This window comes from Staurois parvus, unplaced genomic scaffold, assembly GCF_062004578.1.
Source record: "Staurois parvus isolate SC_StPar_1 unplaced genomic scaffold, SC_StPar_1.0 ptg000605l, whole genome shotgun sequence".
NCBI classification, from domain to species: Eukaryota; Metazoa; Chordata; class Amphibia; order Anura; family Ranidae; genus Staurois; species Staurois parvus.
In genome coordinates, this window is record NW_028318401.1 from 61,940 (window position 1) to 83,397 (window position 21,458).

At 46.3% G+C, this 21,458-nt stretch overlaps 1 protein-coding gene across 2 annotated transcripts in view; it reads right to left on the reverse strand.

Moving 5' to 3' along the window:
- Positions 1 to 21,458, reverse strand: part of LOC149449727 (complement factor H-like) — a 169,447-nt gene that overhangs the window by 51,410 nt on the left and 96,579 nt on the right. For both annotated transcript variants that reach the window (XM_089692804.1, XM_089692805.1), the window contains exons 11-12: positions 20,349 to 20,525; positions 3,357 to 3,539 (exon numbers count right to left, since the gene is read on the reverse strand). In XM_089692804.1, coding sequence (XP_089548930.1) covers positions 3,357 to 3,539; positions 20,349 to 20,525 — 360 coding nt within the window. The remainder of the gene's footprint in view (positions 1 to 3,356; positions 3,540 to 20,348; positions 20,526 to 21,458) is intronic.

The window sequence follows — 21,458 nt, forward strand, 5'->3', positions numbered from 1 at the left end:
CTCTGATCTTCTGCACAATATCCTCATCCAAGAGAAGAGCCTCATTCAACCTCCATCCTAAACCTCCCGTCCACCTTTTTCCCCATCCTATTTTCATTACGACTGGGGCGTGGTCCGAAAAAGTTCTTATCTCTATTTCTATTTTAACCAGCATTTCAATGAGTTGATGATCTATTAGAATGTAATCCAATCTCGAGTATATCTCATGTGCATTAGAGAAGAAGGTATAGTCTCTGTCCTTCATATGCATTACTCTCCAGGTGTCCACCAGTTGGTACTCGTGGATCGCCTTCCTCAAAGCTCTCAGAGACCTACCCCCTTCTCTCCGCACAAGGGAGGTTGCATCCATTTGTGGGTCCATACAGAGATTCAAATCTCCTGCTATTATCAAACGCCCTTTTTTAAAATCTATCAATTTTTTTAGCAAACCCTTCAGAAAGATCTCAGGTTTCTTGTTGGGGCAATATATATTGGCTAGTGTGCATTCAATTCCCTGTAATTTACCTTTCAAAAACAGGAATCTCCCTTCCGGGTCAGTCCTTCTATCTTCCAACTCAAATCTCATATTTTTTGCCAATCCTATTGCCACCCCCTTTGCTCTTTTAATTGGAGAGTCAGCGTAATACCATGTAGGATAATATTTAGATTTTAATTTCACATTAGATTCTATCTCAAAATGTGTCTCCTGCAAAAATACCACTGACGTTGCCCTGTGATGTAACTCTTTAAACAACTTAAATCTTTTCCCAGGGCAGTTCAACCCATTCACATTATATGTTATAAACTGTATTTCTTCCATCTTTCTTGGTTTTTTTTTATCTCTCTTCTAGTTCGCCTCCTCCTATTAGGACCGGATGATTTGCAGAATATTAGCCCCACTCCCCCTCCCCCCCCTCCCCCCCCCCACCCCCGCTCCCCCTCTCTTACTTTTCCCCTACCCATTTTTAGGCTTATAAACTGCCTACAAATCATTTGTGGAACTGTTTCCACAGTTGATTTAAAATATTGGGCGTAGACTCCGCCCATGGACGGCTCACCTTTCCTCCGACCTCCCCAGTACCCCCTTCTCTCCCCAACTCAACCGGATCCTCCAGAGGGACTTCCACCTCAAAAAAGGGGGATTACTAGGGGGGGCAAGGGAACAAGAGAAAGAGAAAAAAAAAAAAAAAAAAAAAAAAAAAAAGTATTTTCTCCTGTTCACTTCTCCCTCCCCCCTCTCCCCAATCCCTGAGCCTCTCTCCCCTTCCCCCCGACCTGCCGCCAATCCTCCCCTCCCGCATCATCCGAGTCTCCTTTTTCTTCTTCTTCTTCCCACCCAGTTATCTCCATTCTTTGCAGGCCCAGTCTATCACAAAAATCTCTCAGTTCCTCCGGGAATCTCAGGTATGCTGTCACCCCACTCTTCCAGCCAATTAAAGATGCTGAAGTGCCCCATCTATATTGCACGTTCTGTTTTCTCATTTGCTCTAACAGGGGTCTCAGGGATCTCCTTCTCCACAGAGTCTCTGGTGTTAAATCCGCAAAAATTTGAACAGTCAAATCTCCATATTTGATTAACGTTCTTCCCTTGATCTTCTTCCAAATCTCATTTTTGACCCCAAAGTTCTGGAACTGTACAACTATATCCCTCGGTCTTTCCCTCTCAGTATCTTGTTTGAACTTTCCTATTCTGAAAACTCCATCCAGTTCAATCACTTCTATTTCAGGTCTGTCTCTTATGGAGTTTAAGATTTTTTTAACTAGTTCATGTAATGTTTCCCCTTTTGCTGCCTCTGGAATTCCTCTCACCCTAAGGTTAGACCTTCTTTCTTTATTTTCTCGAATTTCCATCCTGTAGAACAGTTTTTTCTGGGTTTTCTCCAAATGGGTTATTTTTTTCCTTAGCTTATCTATGGTTTGGGCCTGGGTTTTGACTTTCTCCTCTGTTTCTTCCATTCTCGTTAGCAGATGCCCTAAATCGTTCCGAATTACTGTCATTTCATGTTTTATCGTTTTCTCCAAACTTTGGAACATTTCTATCATCTCCTTCTTATTCGGTATTTGTAGTTCACCATCAAGTTCTTTTTGACCTAGGCCATCCGCTATTTGTTGGCTACAACTGCTGTTCATACCCATTGATAGTCTCGGGCTGTTTCCTGAGCTAATGTCCATTTCCCCTTTGGCGCTTGCGCCTTGGGCCCTTTCTGGCGTAATGTTTCCATGTGATGTAAATTTCTTTATCGTGCCTGATTGAGACCCTTTAAGCCCTGCTCCCTTAGGACCTTTATTCTTCATATCCTCAATAAAATCTTTTGTCTTCTATATTCTCTAGATGGGGTTATATCTCTCCTCTTTGGTTTGTAATCCAGACAGGTTTACTGAGTTTACTTGTGCTCTCCTAGGGGGACATGGATCTCTTCTCTTCTAAACTCAGGGAATCCTCTCCTCTTCTCCTTAGCCCCTTGTTCCCCACTGTCACTCAAGAATCCACTACACAATACAATAGAATAGGCCCCCAGCAGGTCTCACTCACCCTTCTCTTCCCCAGATGGTGACTCCAAGTTTGGTCGGAAGGTCTCCACAACAGCTCTGTCCTGGGGGGGGATTCCTCCGGGCCTCCAACTCTGCACCTCGGTTTCTTTCCCTTTTATTTTTTTTCCTTTTGCCTCTGGGCTTCGTCCCAGGGATGCAGGGTGGGTCTCCTGGCGCTCCCGGGCTCCCTGACCCAGAATCGTAGAGTCAGCTGGCCGGGGGCCCCAGGCAGCAATAGACCGGGGGTTGCACACAGCAGCCGGGGACCATGAACAGTAATCAGCCGGGGGGGTTGAGGGCAGCAGAGAGCCAGCGACTGCAGCCGGCGTCTCGCCGTCAGTTCAGGCGGCCGGCCGGCTTTCTCCTCTCCCAGAGAGCCTCCGCGGCCGGTCACACACCCCCGCCACGTCACTCCGCTCTCCAGCCGTCCGGGTCCTTCCTCTCACCAAGGACCGGAGAGGCTGGTCCGTCGCTGCGACCCCCGTCTGCCTCCCATCTCCGGCTCTCAGGACTGCACTTCTCGGCCCTCCAGACTCCGGTGAGTCGGCTCCTTAGGGTCACCAGGGAGGTCGGGGAGCGGTACCTAGTCGAAGGCTAGCACCGCTCACTCCCCACAGCCGCCATGACCAGGCTCCTCCCTCAGTACTGTTCTAGAAAGACCATTTTTATAGCAGTAGAGAGGCTCTCACCGACCAGCAGGATAAGTACACATTTTTATTAAATTAAATAAAAAAAAGTTAGGCTTTATATGACTTTAAGGAAGTCAATTTGTTCTGAATATATTGTTCATAGTTCAGTTCTCATACCGCATATATAATGGCAGTGTCCTGTGTTGTTGTACTCACCTATACAGGTAATAGTGGGTGGAGTCCACTCCTGGGAGGTGTGGGGGTTTTCACATTTCATTGTTTCAGATGTTGGATGATATCCAGATTTACAATGTACTACTATCGATTCTCCCTTAACATAATTCTTCTTGTTTACATAGAAACTGGACATATTTCCAATGGTTGGCTTTCTACAGTAACCTATAAAACAAGATAAAACCATATCATTGTACATTATATACTGTGCGAGGAGTAAAGTGATTGTGTGTGATGGGATGGATCCTTTGATGGGACTTTTCAGTGGCCTATAGACCATGGTCTGACCTCCTCATTATGGGAGGTTCCTGGGATCTGTCTGCAGTATTCTATGAAGACAATTACTAGAACATCCATCAGGAAGCCATCAGTATGGAGCAGATTATGGAGGAGTCCCGATATTGTGGGGTGCCATGACCTGCCCCCTGCTGTGACATGTAGGTTATTGAAGTGAACATTTTATTTATATTTCCATCAGGTGTCAGACTATCATTGAAATATAATTTTATTTGTTTTGAAGATGATATAGACTGAGTGTTTCTCCTTATTTTCCCAGTTTTCTTTGCTGCAATTTAACCTAACCAACCTATACTGCAGGTTAGGGCAGTATAGTGGCAGGTTAGTGCAGCATAGTGGCAGGTTAGTGCAGTATAGAGGACGGTTAAGACAGTATAGAGGACGGTTAAGGCAGTACAGTGGCAGGTTAGGGCAGTACAGTGGCAGGTTAGGGCAGTACAGTGGCAGGTTAGGGCAGTACAGTGGAAGGCTAGGGCAGTACAGTGGAAGGTTAGGGTATTACAGTGGCAGGTTAGGGTATTACAGTGGCAGGTTAGGGCAGTATAGTGGCAGGTTAGGGCAGTATAGTGGCAGGTTAGGGCAGTACAGTGGCAGGTTAGGGCAGTACAGTGGAAGGTTAGGGTATTACAGTGGCAGGTTAGGGCAGTACAGTGGAAGGTTAGGGCAGTACAGTGGCAGGTTAGGGTATTACAGTGGCAGGTTAGGGTATTACAGTGGCAGGTTAGGGCAGTATAGTGGCAGGTTAGGGCAGTACAGTGGCAGGTTAGGGCATTACAGTGGCAGGTTAGGGCAGTATAGTGGCAGGTTAGGGCAGGTTAGGGCAGTACAGTGGCAGGTTAGGGCAGTACAGTGGCAGGTTAGGGCAGTATAGTGGCAGGTTAGGGCAGTACAGTGGCAGGTTAGGGCAGTATAGTGGCAGGTTAGGGTAGTATAGTGGCAGGTTAGGGTAGCACAGTGGCAGGTTAGGGCAGTATAGTGGCAGGTTAGGGCAGTATAGTGGCAGGTTAGGGTAGTACAGTGACAGGTTAGGGTAGTACAGTGACAGGTTAGGGCAGTACAGTGGCACGTTAGGACATTACAGTGGCAGGTTAGGGCAGTACAGTGACAGGTTAGGGTAGTACAGTGGCAGGTTAGGGCAGTACAGTGGCACGTTAGGGCAGTACAGTGGCACGTTAGGGCAGTACAGTGGCAGGTTAGGGCAGTACAGTGGCAGGTTAGGGCAGTACAGTGACAGGTTAGGGCAGTACAGTGGCACGTTAGGGCAGTACAGTGGCAGGTTAGGGCAGTACAGTGGCAGGTTAGGGCAGTACAGTGACAGGTTAGGGCAGTATAGTGGAAGGTTAGGGTATTACAGTGGCAGGTTAGTACAGTTGTCACGGTCTGGGTCAGGTTCAGAGACCAGTTGCTGTAGCAGTGCTAAGGCTTACCTGAAACCAGCAGGATAGATACACAGGCAGGTCACCCTGGGAATGACGCAGGCTCACCTGAGGTAAGAGGTCTAAGCACTAACCGGTTTTCACCAGAGCTCCTAATGGTGGAGATGGATTTGGCTGCATGTTGGTACCAGGTCGCAGATCTCAGGATCACCCCATCAGGGAATGAACAAACCGGAAACCAGTAGCAGATCGAACAAGTTAAGGATCAAGCAGAAGCGGAGTCAGTCAACAAGCCAAGGGTCGGTCACAAACGGTAGTAGATGAGGATGAGGCAAAATCGTAGTCCAGGAACAAGCCAAAGGTCGGTAGCGAAGGTGTAGACGGCAGCAGGAGAGACAAGCGGGATATTGGCTGGAAAGCACAATAATCTGGCAACCAGGAAGTGCAGAGACATGGCTTTTATCAGGAAGTTCATGGGAGGATCAAGAAGTTCAAGGTTCAACAGAAAACAAGGAACAAGGCAGGATTGTCCAATAGATCAGGCAGAGTGTTGTCCAGCATCTCAGGTAGCTCAGTGAGAAGAGTTACTGCCTGACACAGTAGAAGTCCCAGGTTCAAGTCCAGGCCCTGACAGCAGTGTTGTGGCAGGTTAGTGCAGTGTAGTGGCGGGTTAGGGAAGCGTAGTGGCAGGTTATGGCAGTGTAGTGGCAGGTCAGAGTGGGTGATAAAGTGGCAGTATAGTGGAAGGTTAGGGTAGTACAGAGGCAGGTTAGCGCAGTATAGTGGCAGGTTAGTGGAACTTGCAGAAGACTGGAACCAGGTCATAGTTCCCAGCAGGGCTGCATCTAGCCTGTCTGATGTGGGGGTGCAGTAAAAAATGTCAGGGGGGAAGAGGATATTAGGTCAGCAAGGCAGTGTACAGAGGGTCACCAGGGCAGAGATAGAGCCATAAGATTATAGGGCAATGCACAGAGACCATTAGCTTGTAAGGCAGTGTACAGGGATCTGCAGGGCAGAGGATAGGGGTCAGTATAGTGGCAGGTTAGGTTAGGGTAGTAGAGTATTAGGCTAGGGCAGTATGTGTTGTCATGGTGTTACCTCATGATTTGCAATCAAAGACTTGCAGGCTGCTGTTTTCTCCTCCACTTTGCTCTTCTTCAGCTGCTAGATTAACCTCAGTAAAGGGGTCTGCGAGGGGGAGTGGAGGCAGCCACACCTCCAGCTCCACCCACCAACTCTGGCTGCCTTGGGAGTCATTGTAGATCCTCGTGGGACAACCTAAGCAGATTAGATGACTGGGGAGTGTTATAGGTCACCTCCCCACCTCATTGTATATACAAAGCGGCACAGACAGGGGAAATCCACCTGTCTGAAGCAATGGTTCAGCAGCAAGGCACAATCTCCAGTGTGGAGGAGGGCGAATGTTGGCTTTGGGGGGGGGGGGTGACTGAAATCTGGGGGGCATAGCACACCCTTGAACCCCCCTAGATCCAGCCATGGTTCCCAGGCATGCCCAGATGCAGAGACCACTCATATGTGCAGAGTACAGATGGCAGGAAACGAGCCGAGGTATGGGCACACAACAGGCAAGTAAAACCAGTAGACCAGGGGTCTCCAAACTTTATAAAAAAGGGCCGGTTTACTGGCTTTCAGACTTAAGGGGGGCTGGACTGTAGCCATTGGGAGTAGAAATTATCCTGCGCTATTGGGAGTAAACAATGCATCTTTGGCATTAGAGGGAGGAATAGTGCCCTATTCTTGGTGTAAGTTGGAGAAATAGTGTCCTCATCGTTGGTGTCAGTGGGAAGAATTGAGCCCCATTGTTAGTGTCAGTCGAAGGAATAGTACCTCATGGTTTGTTTCAGTGAGAGGAATAGTGCCCAATTGTTGTTGTAAATGGGAGGAATAGTGCCCCATCATAGGTGTCAATGGGAGGGTTAGTGCCCCATCAATGGTGTCAGTGGGAGGAATAGTGCTCCATCATTGGTATCAGTGGGAGAAATAGTGCCCCATCATTGGTATCAGTGGGAGGAATAGTGCCCCATCATTGGTGTCAGTGGGAGGAATAGTGCCCCATCATTGGTATCAGTGGGAGAAATAGTGCCCCATCATTGGTATCAGTGGGAGGAATAGTGCCCCATCATAGATGTCAGTGGGAGGAATAGTGCCCCATCATAGGAGTCAGTGGAAGGATAAGTGCCCCATCATAAGTGTCAATGGGAGGAATAATGCCCCATCGTAGGTGTCAATGGGAGGAGTAGTGCTCCATCATTGGTGTCAATAGGAGGAGTAGTGCTCCATCATTGGTGTCAATGGGAGGAATAGTACCCCATCGTAGGTGTCAATGGGAGTAATAGTGCCCTATTCTTGGTGTAAGTTGGAGAAATAGTTTCCTCATCGTTGGGGTCAGTGGGAAGAATAGAGCCCCATTGTTGGTGTCAGTGGGAGGAATAGTGCCTCATAGTTTGTTTCAATTAGAGGAATAGTGCCCCATCATTGGTGTCAATAGGAGGAATACTGCGCCATCGTAGGTGTCAATGGGAGGAATACTGCACCATCGTAGGTGTCAATAGGAGGAATACTGCGCCATCGTAGGTGTCAATAGGAGGAATACTGCGCCATCGTAGGTGTCAATAGGAGGAATACTGCGCCATCGTAGGTGTCAATGGGAGGAATAGTGTCTGTTGTTGATATCAGTAGCAGGAATTATGCCCCCTTGTTGGTGTCAGTGAGAGGAATAGGGTCTTGTATCAGTGGGAGAAAAAGTGCCCCAAGGATAAGAGCAAGCAAAGGGCCGCATCCGGTCCCCGGGCTGTAGTTTGGAGACCACTGCGGTAGATGAAACCGGGGTGTGTACACAGGAAGTCGGACATGGGATTCAGGTAATACCTAGGAAAGCAGGAGCACGGAGAAACTAGGAAGTTACTCAGGCAATGTGGGCTGCAATGAGCATGTCCTCTACACAGGGAAGCAGACTGGGAAGCGGGCCAGAAAGTGATGGAAGGGAAATGGATAGAAATCTACAGCAGAGCAGGCGACGCCCATAGGAGAACACAGAAGCCAGCAGCACATGTGAATGGAATCACAGGTCTAGCAGAACCACTAACAGTAACCAGAATCCAGTGCTCAAATCTCTCTTGCGGCATGGAATCGTACAATTGCAGAGGTGCCGCCCTTGATAGATTGGGGAATCTTGATACTAGCAGAAAAAAACAAAACAGGGCGCACTCTCCTTGTGCATTAACGCAAAAACCAAAAATGTATTAAAAAGATTCAAAAACATACTCACAAGCCATAAACGGTCATGAAAATAGAGACAAGAAGTCAAAGGTGCCAATCGTGGACAGCATTCGTCCTCGGGAAAGGAGTTTGACTTCCGAAACACGTTAGCACTTTACCCAAGGACGCATGCTGTCCACGATTGGCACCTTTGACTTCTTGTTTCTATTTTTATGACCTTTTATGGCTTGTGAGTATGTTTTTGCATCTTTTTAATAAATTTTTGGTTATTGTGTTAATGCACGAGGAGAGTGCGCCCTGTTTTGTTTTTTTCTGATAGCAGAACTACTGTTGTAAGGATGATAGAATTTCACAAATGGGGGGGGAGTGTCCAAGATGGCGACTGGGGCGGCTGGTTGATCGAGAGCTCTGGCGCCCTACAGTATAATCCGCCGCCATCTGGGCGGTAGCGGGCTCTAAAAGGCCACCAGAGGTCCTGCGGCCCCTGCCTGACACTCGAGGAGGGGTGCTGGGTGCTTTTGTCCCTCCCGCGGAACTCCGATTGTTTGCGACAGGCCGCGGTCTTTCCCGCTGTTGCGGCAGGAGCGAGACGCCACATCCCCACCCCCCGGCCCCCTGCTATCGGGCCCTGTCCTGGGGCAGTCTGTGTGGGGCCCCCTAGCCTCTACATTGGCTCCGGGGATCATGCCAGGACTGTGCATTTTGTAATAGGGCCTGGAGGCCCACCGTGGTGGATGAGCGGCCCCCGACAGGCCTGGAGGCCTATCCCATCTGCCCCCTTTCTTTAGGGGGTGAACTGGCCCTCTGGCGGGCCTTCATTGCTGCCGTCCACCTGGCCTGGCTGTCGCAGATCCACACGCCCCACCAGATGCTGTGATCCTGGGGCCTACGCTCTCTATGCCTGGGACTTCATCACCCTAAGGAAGGTATTGTTACAGTTACGATTTCAGCCTATACCTACCCCTCCCCCTCCATTGTGACAATCTGTTCTACAATTTAAAGTCTATGGCGGGTTGCATGAGGTGCTCCGCAGCAATAGTTCTTATGTAAACACAACCCCGCTGGGGGACACGCACGCTTAGCCAGGGAAGATGACCATTTGATCTCCCTGCACCACCGGAACATCTACCTCGGCAATAGGGCTTCTACACCCCTGCGTATAATTTCAACCGGTTGTAGGTGCTTGTGAAATACCTGGGCTTCGCCTAAAAATGCATCGTACCCCACACACCAAACCCAAACACCAGGCCCAGCAGCAATCTCCTCTGTATAGCCACACTGCCAAGATAACGCCCAGCCCCCCAGAGCCTGATGATGTCATGCAGCTTACTGGGGATCCGGAGTCGGATGGCGATAGTCAGCAGCAATTCCCCTCGGGACTGACCGGCCCCCTTGAACAAAACCCTGAAGCCTTGCTACACAAATTCCGCACCATAGTGCGGGAGGGGATCACAGTTGCCGCTCATAAATTATCTTCTGATCTGGTAAGAGGCCTAAAAGAATTGGGTCACCGTGCCCATCAATTAGAACAACGTATGGATCTGGCGACTACAGTCTTGGAGGGTCATGAACAGGAGGTGGATGATCTGCATGCTGAGCTGGACACTTTAAAAGATAAATTGGAAGATGCTGAGAATAGGGTCCGCAGAGACAACCTCCGCATCCGCGGGGTTCCTGAGGTAATCACTGATCTACAGGGTACAGCTACCGTTTTCTTCCAGGAACTGGCTCCTGAGATCCCCTTGGAGCGACTGGAATTTGACCGTATCCATAGAGCTTTATCTCCTAAACCCTCAGAGGGCCCTCCCAGGGACGTAATCATTAAATTCCACTTTTACCGCACCAAAGAGCGTCTACTACAGGCGGCTCAGAATCATCCAGCTCTGGAATTTCAGGGTAACTCCATTCAGCTGTTTGCGGATTTGTCTCCAGTCACGATTGCAAAACGTCGTACCCTGTGACCCTACCTTCAGATTCTACAATCAGCTGATATCAAATACAGATGGGGCTTTCCTTTCAAGCTCTCTTTCTCCTTTCAAAGTCATCAGTTCCAAGCTTCTTCACCTGCGGATCTTCGCCGCCACTTTCAGAAACTGAAACTGGAATTACCACGCTCCCAGACTGAGGAGGCTACAGTTTCCACGGGCCCGCGGGGCTCCCAGTCTTCACGTAAATCATCTCCTCCAAGCCAGAGTAGATCTCAGGCTCTTCTATCTTTACAGGCCCAGCGTTTCCAGGAAGTTTCTGCGAGATGACATTCTGTGTCCGGTTGGGTATTCACATTTGTTTTTTTTTTTACTTCTTGAGATGCGGGCGACACTGCCCGCAGGTGTTCCTATGCAGCTATGCCATGTAGCACTTTTTTAGCTGCAGCCAATGCCTAAATAACCATGTTAGTTCTGTATAGATGCTTCTATATATGTTATTGTTGATAGGCAGAACTAGCGGTGGATCTCAGGCCGCGGGTGTGACTCTGTTCACTGGGCAGGCCCGTGAGCGGTCTCACTCCTCCAGTTATTTTGGAGTTTCCTCATTTTTGAGGTTCTAGCCGACTGAGATTCCTGTTGCCTTACGAGTCACTTATAGACCACTTATTCGTGGGTATATTAGCCTAAGTTGTTTGCTTAGTATTTTCTTGTCTTCACTAAGTCGAGTTGTTCCGGTGGACTATTGTGTCCCCCTCCGAACTGGCTAGTGGTCTGGATTGGTGTCCTGCCAGCTACCCAGCCTCTTTGTGGGTATATCACCCACAGTTGATTATTATGATGCTTGTACTAATCTTACTGTTTCACATGAATATTACTCATGTACCAGATGGTTTCTTGTTTTCTTCCTTCTTTTCTTTGTCCCTTGTCTTGTTTGTTTTGTGTTTTTATAATGTTTTTTTCAGGGCTCTCGGGGATCATAGCGGATCTGATCTTTTTCCCTTCCGATCGCCATGTCGTTGAACTGGTTATCTTTGAATGTTCAGGGAACGAACTCTCCGCAAAAACGGGTAAAGATATTTAAGTTTCCCCGGGCTCGCCATGTAGATATTGCTTGTCTGCAGGGAACTCATTTCTCAACTACCTCCGCCCCAAAATATTTTGATGCACGCTACCCTCAGGTATTTCAGGCTACTAGCCCTACTAAACAAAGGAGAGTTCTTGTTGCTTTTCACAGCAAAACCCCATTTGTTTGTGTGAAGCGTATTGCTGACCCCAGTGGCAGGTATCTTTTATTACAGGGCACGATTCAGGGTATAGATGTCACAATAATGTCCTACTACGCTCCCAATGTCAAACCTGGACCCTTTCTATCACATATCTGCTCCCTCATCTGCTATACATCAACGGGGTACCCTTTTGATGGCGGGAGATTCCAACTTAGAATTAAATCCCTCTCTAGATAAATACCCTGCAGAGAATTCTAATTATTCCACGTCGGCAAAATCCTTCTCCTGTACGTTAGGTACCCATGACCTGGTAGATCTATGGCGTGAATTCCACCCCCGGGGGAAAGATTATACTTACTACTCTCACCCTCATCATTCTCATTCTAGAATTGACCACACTTTTGTGTTGCGCAAACATCTCCCTTTGGTTCGCTCCGTCTCTATTCTCACAGTTTCATGGTCTGATCATGACCCCATTTTGGTGGTTTGTCGATCTCTCCTCTGTAAGCCAGCCTACTCCTCTTGGATTATGAATGACTCCCTACTTTTGCTAAAGGAGATTCAGGTGGAACTACAGCGCAAATCCCAAGCATATTTTCAGCTAAACTTGGGTTCTGTCTCTTCTTCGGTTCCCTTGCATATATTGCGTATTCATCAGCGAAAACTCCTGTCTTTCATTTGGGGTTCTTCTCGACCCAGAATTAATAAACAAATTTTATTTGCTCATAAGAGCGTGGGTGGGTTATCTGTCCCAAATCTTCAGTTTTACTATCTGGCGGCCAATATTGCCCCCTTAGCCCATCTCCATGCATCTCACCATTTTCCCTTGTGGGCTACTATAGACTTGATGGACTCCCACCCAATACCACTCTCTTCTTTGCAGTGGCTTCCTTCTACTTATCAACATTCATCCCTTAGTCCGACGCTGATGCTAAACACTTTGTCTTTGGGATTCTATTAAATATTCTGCTGGCCTCATCTCTGCCCACCTACCGTTGCTATGTTTGCTACATAACCCATTATTCCCTCCAGGTCATGATAATCCTGGACAGTTTGCTTGGTGGCAAGCAAATGGCTTCCATGATGTACATTCGATGCTATCTCCCACTCGAATACTCACCTTTGAAACTCTGCGCTCCTCTTATGATATCCCATTGCGGGAACATTTTGGCTACCTTCAACTCCACCACTTTATCAATACCTTAATGCGGATGCACTCGGGACCCTACAGGTTGTCCCCCTTTGAAAGTCAATGTAGACATAGACCCCATGCTCCGGGCTTAATCTCTCTGGTTTACTCTTCCATTATTTCTTATAGAACTCCTCCGGTCCGTTCTTATCAGCATTGGCAGTCGGAACTCCGGGGCATTCTGGATCAACAGGATTGGCGGACCATGACCCAAGCATTATCTAAATGCTCTAGGAATGTTATTCTAGAAAATGCCTATAAGGTTCTTTATAGATGGTATTACATGCCTGATCGTCTGGCTCATTTTATCCCTACATATTTCCCGACTTGCTTTCGGGGCTGTCAACAAATAAGTACTATGGTCCATATTTGGTGGACTTGCCCCAAGGTTTGCAGATCGTGGATCAGAGTTTATGCCCTCCTCCGCACTATGTTTCACACAGACATTAAGCGCAACCCGTATGAAGCGCTTTTATTTAAACCATTAGTGGGCCTACCTCATCCCGAACGGCAGCTGGCATCGCACCTATTCATGACTACCAAGCTGACGATCGCGAGGGCTTGGAAGACTCCCCTCCTCAGCTTCGAGGCTGTCAAAAACCAGATGAACTTCATAATGGTTAACAAAAAACTGACGGCTATACTGTTAGACACCCACACAAAATTCCTGCAGACATGGCATCCCTGTCTGAATATAGCCCAACCATCGAGATTCGACCAGTCCCTTTTGTTGATATAAAATTTACAATTTAGTTTTTTTTTTTTTTCTGTTGCAATGCCCCTGGAGCCCTTTTTGTTTTTGTTTTCATCTCCTTACTCTTCGTTCCTTTCTTTCCTTTTGTATAGTCTGTTTTTATGCTATTTGTACTGATTGTGATTATTGTTTTGAGTGCCGCACCAGCAATACTATATCCTAATGCTGGACTCCATTGAGAGCCCTGCGTGTGGAATACCTATCTGCATTCAGAGAGGCTCCATCTCATATCTTCTTCACTTTCTGTATGCTGATATAGTGACAATTTGTCCTTAGAGTTTATATTGTCATTGGCCTCTAAATGTTTACCATTTTTGCAACTTATTGTTTTTTCCCTTTTTTTCTCTTTTTCTGTACATGGCACTTAAATAGGCAGTTTATTTCTATGTCTCTCCATCAGTGCATATTCTGTAATATTTATCGAATACCTTGTATGTCTTTTTCCTGTTGGTCAATCCATCTGTTTTTTGGCTGATTCTCTGTTCCTATCTATTCTATAATAAAATTCTTTGTAAAAGAATTTCACAAACAGGAAACTGCAGGAAAACCTTGACATCCTGATTACAATGATAGATGGAGATTTAGGCTAGGCTAAGGAAACAGACAACTGGGAAAAACATAATAAATGATAGTCTGTCCGGTTACATGACTCCTCATCCGAAAAACTCCGTACCCCACTTCCTCGTTGATGGGGACTGAGCTGAATACTGGTCCTCCAGGAGGTGCTTTGCTCCATCCTTATCTCTCCATTTAGGTTTTCTCCATACCTCCTTTAGTTACTGAGACGTTTCATTACTGGTTTTTACTGGCCCGTTCAATTGCATTTGGGAGTCCTCGGGTCTAATACTGCCAATCCACCCCATTTTTCTCTCTCTCTCTCTCTCTCTCTCTCTCTCTCTCTTCTTCTTCTTCCTTCTTTCTTCTCTCTTCTTTCTTCTTCCTTCTTCTTCTCTTTTCTTTCTTCTTCTCTCTTCTTTCTTCTTCTCTCTTCTTTCTTCTTCTCTCTTCTTTCTTCTTCCTTCCTTCTTCTCTCTTCCTTCTCTCTTCCTTCCTTCTTCTCTCTTCCTTCCTTCTTCTCTCTTCCTTCCTTCTTCTCTCTTCCTTCCTTCTTCTCTCTTCCTTCCTTCTTCCTTCTTCTTCTCTCTTCCTTCTTCTTCTCTCTTCTTTCTTCTTCTCTCTTCTTTCTTCTTCTCTCTTCTTTCTTCTTCTCTCTTCTTACTTCTTCTCTCTTCTTTCTTCTTCTCTCTTCTTTCTTCTTCCTTCCTTCCTTCTTCCTTCCTTCTTCCTTCCTTCTTCCTTCCTTCTTCCTTCCTTCTTCCTCTCTTCTTCCTTCCTTCTTCCTCCCTTCTTCCTCTCTTCTTCCTTCCTTCTTCCTCCCTTCTTCCTCTCTTCTTCCTCTCTTCTTCCTCTCTTCTTCCTCTCTTCTTCTCTCTATCTATTCTATCCCTTTCTCTTACGAATATCTACTTTGACACTTCTGGTTGTATTGTCTACCCTCTCCTCGAGAGTAGGGGACAGTTGCTTTGTCTGATAGGCAGAAGTTACTTGTGAGAACTGTGATCTTGGTGCTGGATTGCTTTAGCTGCCCTCCATACCTACACAAAACAATAGATTTGTTGCAGTTGTTGTAAAGAATTTCTCTTTATCTTTTATCCCCCACTTTTTCACTCCCTAATTTTCTTTCTGTGGCCTGAACCCCCGATTTTTTTTTTCCCCAATTAAATATATCTTCAACCTAAATTTGTTACTATTGTCATTTGGAAATTCTGATACATCTGAATCTCCCAGTAATGAAAATTTAGTCTGAATTTTGATTGGGAACAAAACGGCTTACACACGTCTAGTAGGTCCGGGGTCCTTCTCATGTGGCTTTGAGGACAACATTGAATATACACAAATCCTTTAGACTCCAGGCATGGGGGACACCTTAAAGCTGCACACAGAGTTACAGAACAGTCCGATTTTCAGGGACAGTCTCAGTGACAACATGCACAGAGTAATTGATTGTTTTCTTGTACAATTATCTTGGGTTACATACAGCAGAAGCGCCCCAATCTGATGCATTTCATTTTATTCAATGTAGATAATATTTTTTTGGTGGTTTTAGCAGCAAAGTGTATTTTTCCATCAAGCAGTTATTGACACTTTGAAGAGAAGTCAGGGAAGCCTCCATGGGAAGATTGTAGAAGATATCAGCATTAACTTTTGCCAGCTGGAGACTGACCCAGATTGGAAGTGCTGTTAAACCTTCCAAGTCTTAGGAGAAGCCTTAAGAAGTCCTGGATGATTCTCACTCATCGAGGAGCCATAGACTTGTTCCCAAAGTTGCAACACCCAAGGCAAAATCCAGAGGGGATCTTCCTGGGAAACTTCAAGCCAGAGTCAAACTCAAGCTGAGAGGAAGCCTTCAGATTGCCTGGAACACAGTAAATGCCACTGTCTCATCTCCACCTTAAACTGTCTCCCTGCAACGCATTGACTTTCTGCTAACTTAGGGTAATTGCTACTGTCTCATCTCCATCTTAAACTGTCTCCCTGCAACGCATTGACTTTCTGCTAACTTAGGGTAATTGCTACTGTCTCATCTCCATCTTAAACTGTCTCTCTTCAACGCATTGACTTTTGGCAAAACTCAGGATAATTAGTCTATATCTTTTTGTCTGTTTGTGGTGATTGATTCTTACCTCCTTTTGCCTTTCTGTGATCAGAGAATCAATAGATTTTTATGACTTTTGCCTGTGTCTGTGTGGCTGGTCTGGTTTTGACCAACCCCTAATTCATGTGATCCTTAGCAGTTCCTAATTGGGGCTAACAAGAGTTGCTCATTTGATCATCTCCCTATAAATTTAGACCAACTTATGGTGGAGGTCACAGACGGGGGGGGGGGGGGGGCACAGTCACATTTTTCCTGCGTGAGTGCATTTTCTGCTGAAGTGTGAAGCAGCAGTTGAACACAGCAGTTTGACGAGAGCAGGATAACTCAAACAGCAAGAACATACAACAAAGAACTCTACTGCATGCTGGATGGACTGCAAGCAAACACCCTGGGAAACATCTCCTACAAGTTTGATTCCCACTCCATCTACCTTTTTAATATGCCCCTCTACTCCTCCTTTTCATATTACTATCCTGTGTTCTCAAAATCTCATCTCTTTACCCCTCTGCTCTACCCCAAAGCTTATACATCTCACCCTGACTGCTAAAATCTCCCTACTACTGCTCTCATCACCTCCTGCTGATACTTCATTCTCCTGCTGACCCAAACATCAGGACAGGAAGGCATGTGCACTTATATACATCCTGCTCCCACCTTACTTTCCTCACCCTCCTTATTCTCCTAACCTCTAGGGATATCTCCCCAAACCCTGGTCCTCCAGTATCTCACCCCCACACCAGGCACCCTCCTTCCTCCAGGAATAGCCACAATCCACTCAATTTAATCCCAGTCCCCGTGCTCCTAAAAACCACACTCCCTTTTTCATGTGCACTCTGGAATACCCGCTCTGGAATACTCACCTCTGTCCATGACCTTTTTGTCTTCCACTTCCTTAACCTACCAGCAATTACAGAAACCTGGCTTCAAGCAGCAAATTCTGCTTCTCCAGCAGAACTTTCCTATGGAGGCCTTCTCTGGACCCACTCACCCAGAACCAGTGGTCGGAAAGAAGGTGGAGTTGGTTTGCTTCTGTCCCTACTGAGTACCTTTCAAGTCCTCCCTAACCCTCCCTCCCTATCCTTCTCCTCTTTCGAGACTAACTGCATTTGGCTGTTTTCTCCCATTTCTCTGAGGATTGCAGTGATCTACCATCCTCCTGGACCGGTGTCCCGCTTTCTTGATGAGTTTTCTGCCTGGCTACCCTACTTTCTCTCCTCTGAAATACCCACTATCATTCTTGGAGATTTTAACATCCCCATTAATGTGAACAATCCAGCTACATCCCAATATGTGAACAACCCGGCTACATCCCAACTCTTCAACCCAACCTCGTCTTTTGCCTTAACACAATGGACACAGTCCTCCACTCACTCTGATGGGAATACATTAGACCTTCTTTTCTCCCATCTTTGCACTTCCTACAACCTCACAAACACCCCCTTTCCTCTTTCTACTCAAAATCTCATCACCTTCACAGTGTCCTCGTCTTCAAACACCTATCCCTCCAAACAGCAAACAATTACCCACAGAAACCTTCAAAACTTGAACCCTTCTTTTTCCACTGTGCAACTGACCGCCTCTATGACAGAATCTCTCCCCTGTCCTGCCCTGACCTGGCCACTGCTGTATACAACAGTTTGCTTTCATCCACTGCTCCTCTAACTACACGAAGTATTAGGCCCTGACCATTACAACCGTGGCAGACTGACGACCCCAGAAATCTTAAGAGAAATAGTTGTGCGCTGGAGTGATTGTGGTGTAAAACAAAATCTCAGCAAGCTTTCACACTATATAAATCTGCTTTCTTAACATACAAATCCTCCCTCCATTCTGCCAAAGAAGCCTACTTTGTCACTCTCATCAATAGCTTGTCATCCAGTCCTCGTCGTCTCTTCTTTACTTTTAACTCTCTACTTTCTTCACCTCCACCCAGTACCTCATTCACTGCTTACGAGATTGCAAATCATTTCAAAAACAAGATTGATGCAATTCATAGGGGTATCGCCACTGCACAGACATTTATTTATTATTTATTTATTTATCGAGTTTATATAGCGCCAAAGGGTTTGCTCAGCGCTGTACAATAGAGGGGGGGACAATACATGAAACAGAACAGTAACATCAAACAGTACACAAGGGGTAAGAGGGCCCTACTCTTTCCAGCTTACAATCTAGGAGGGGGGGGGGGTAGACATCCATCTCACTTAGCACGCCTTATACTAAACCTTCATTGACACTTTCCTTTTTTGACCTTCCTACTACCGAAGAGGTCACTAAAGTTTTCTCAGAAGCCCGTCTCACTACCTGCCCCCTGGATCCTGTCCCCTCACAACTACTACTGTCACCCTGTTCTTCCATACTATGCTCACTCACATCTTCAATCTCTCCCTCTCTAATGGTGCCTTCCCTTCCCCTCTAAAGCATGCACACATCACTCCCTTACTTAAAAAAACCATCCCTGGACCCCACCAACCTGAACAACTTAAGACCCATCTCCCTGCCCCCGTTTACCTTGAAACTCTTAGAACGCTTAGTCTACAATTGCCTGAGCTCCTACCTCACCGACAACAACCTTCTTGACCCTTTACAGTCTGGCTTTCGCTCACACCACTCCACTGAAACTGCCCTACTAAAACTCACGAATGATCTACTAACTGCCAAGACCAATGGCCACTACTCCATACTCTTACTATTTGACCTTTTTGTGGCTTTTGATACGGTTGACCACCCCAACTAAACTCTCTTGGCCTCCAAGACTCTGCTTTATCCTGGTTCTCCTCCTACTTATCGCAGATCTCCTTAAGCGTAACCTATAACTCTGTCTCCTCTACAAAACTTCCTCTTTCTGTAGGGGTCCCTCAAGGTTCCGTTCTTGGACCCCTTCTCTTCTCCATCTACACCTCCTCCCTTGGTCACTTGATAAACTCCCATGGCTTTAAGTACCATCTATATGCTGATGACACACAAATCTATCTTTCTACCCCTCACCTCACCCCTTCAGTCTCCTCTCGCATTACTAACCTACCAAGCGACATATCGGCATGGAGGTCACGCCACTTCCTCAAACTCAATCTTTACAAAACTGAGCTCTTAGTATTCCCTCCAGCCCATTCCCCCTCCCCTGAGTTCTCCATCAAGATCAATACCACAACCATCAGTCCCTCCCCTCATTCCAGGGTACTAGGTGTAATCCTAGACTCCCATCTGTCCTTTCAGCCCCAAATCCAATCATTGTCCAAATCTTGTAGACTTCATCTATGCAACATCTCCAAGATACACCCGTTCCTAACCTTAGAAACCACTAAGCAACTTATCCCCTCTTCAGTCTATCATAAATGCTGCAGCCAGACTCATCCACCTTACGAACCATTCCATATCTGCCATTCCTCTCTGCCAATCCCTCCACTGTCTTCGCATTGCCCAACAGATAAAATTCAAAACAATAATAACATATAAAGCCATTTATAACTCTGCTCCAAATTACATCACTAATCTTTTCTTCAAATATCACCCAAACCGTCCTCTCCGCTCCTCGCACGACCTCCTGCTCTCTAGCGCCCTTGTCTCCTCTTCCCATGCTCATCTCCAGGACTTCTCCAGAGCCTCACCCATCCTCTGGAACTCTCTACTCCAATCTATCAGGCTATCGCCTACTCTGCACACTTTCAGGTGATCTCTGAAAACCTATCTCTTCAGAGAAGCCTATCCTGCCTTCAGGTAATAACCAAATCTACTATTCCTCCCGTCAGTTCATCCCCTGCAGTTATTACCTTTTGAACCACCAGCCTCTCCCTCTTGGATTGTAAGCTCCAAGGAGCAGCACCCTCCTATCCCTCTTGTATTGTTGCTGTATTGTCTCCCTTTATATTGTAAAGCACTGAGCAAACTGTTGGCGCTGTAAATCCTGTATAATAATAATAACTGTGATGTATAATCAGATCAAGCAGTTATTGACACTTTGAAGAGAAGTCAGGGAAGTCTCCATGGGAAGATTGTAGATGATATCAGCATTAAGTGTGAAGTATAATCACATCGCCCCCCCCATGGGGTTCGCTGATATCGGTTCTGATTACAATGATAGATGGAGATCGAGTTGGACAGCATCCAGTATTCCCATGTTCACTATACAAAGTGTATCTAATATACAGGGCTATGTATGTAATAAGGCCGTACAGACAGGAATGAGGTGTAGAGGGCAATGCACCAATCAGATGTTACATCAGTTTAGATGAGTCACATCAAAGAGAGGTGGCTGCTGATTGGTTGATCTGGGTTCCTGCAGTCTGTATATTGAGGTTTACTACTCACCTATACATTCTGGACGATTATCCCACCTAATGGAGGTTCCAATCTTCTCACATTGTACAGAGGGGTAGGAAACAAAATATCCTACTGGACAATTTACTGTCACTGTATCCCCAATATCATAGAATGTCTTCTCTGGATCCATCTTCAGTATTGTCTCCTCCGGCTTCCTACACAGAGCTGTAAATAAATTAGAAGAATGGGACAATAGGAAAACGTTTATTTATTTTCTTTTAGCACAGATCTGTATCTGTAGGAGGATCAGTAAGAATGAATGACCTGACAATGTATGTATCTGTAGGAGGATCAGTAGGGATGAATGACCTGACAATGTATGTATCTGTAGGAGGATCAGTAGGGATGAATGACCTGACAATGTATGTATCTGTAGGAGGATCAGTAGGGACGAATGACCTGACAATGTAAGTATCAGCAGGAGGATCAGTGGGGACGAATGACCTGACAATGTACGTATCTGTAGGAGGATCAGTAGGGATGAATGACCTGACAATGTATGTATCTGTAGGAGGATCAGTAAGAATGAATGACCTGACAATGTATGTATCTGTAGGAGGATCAGTAGGGATGAATGACCTGACAATGTATGTATCTGTAGGATTATCAGTAGGGACGAATGACCTGACAATGTGTGTATCTGTAGGGTGATCAGTAGGGATGAATGACCTGGCAATATACGTATCTGTAGGGTGATCAGTAGGGACGAATGACCTGACAATGTACGTATCTGTAGGGTGATCAGTAGGGATCAATGACCTGACAATGTGTGTATCTGTAGGGTGATCAGTAGAGATGAATGACCTGGCAATGTACGTATCTGTAGGGTGATCAGTAGAGATGAATGACCTGACAATATATGTATCTGTAGGGTGATCAGTAAGGATGAATGACCTGACAATGTATATATCTGTATGAGGATCAGTAGGGAGGAATGACTTGACAATCTATGTATCTGTAGGAGGATCAGTAGGGATGAATGACCTGGCAATGTATCACGTACCTGGTGACAAAGGCCAATGGAGAGAGGGTTTCCCTTGCAGCTAAGTTCCAGACTCCCCTGAAGGTGGGACAGCAGGAGTCAGGCCCAGAGTAGCA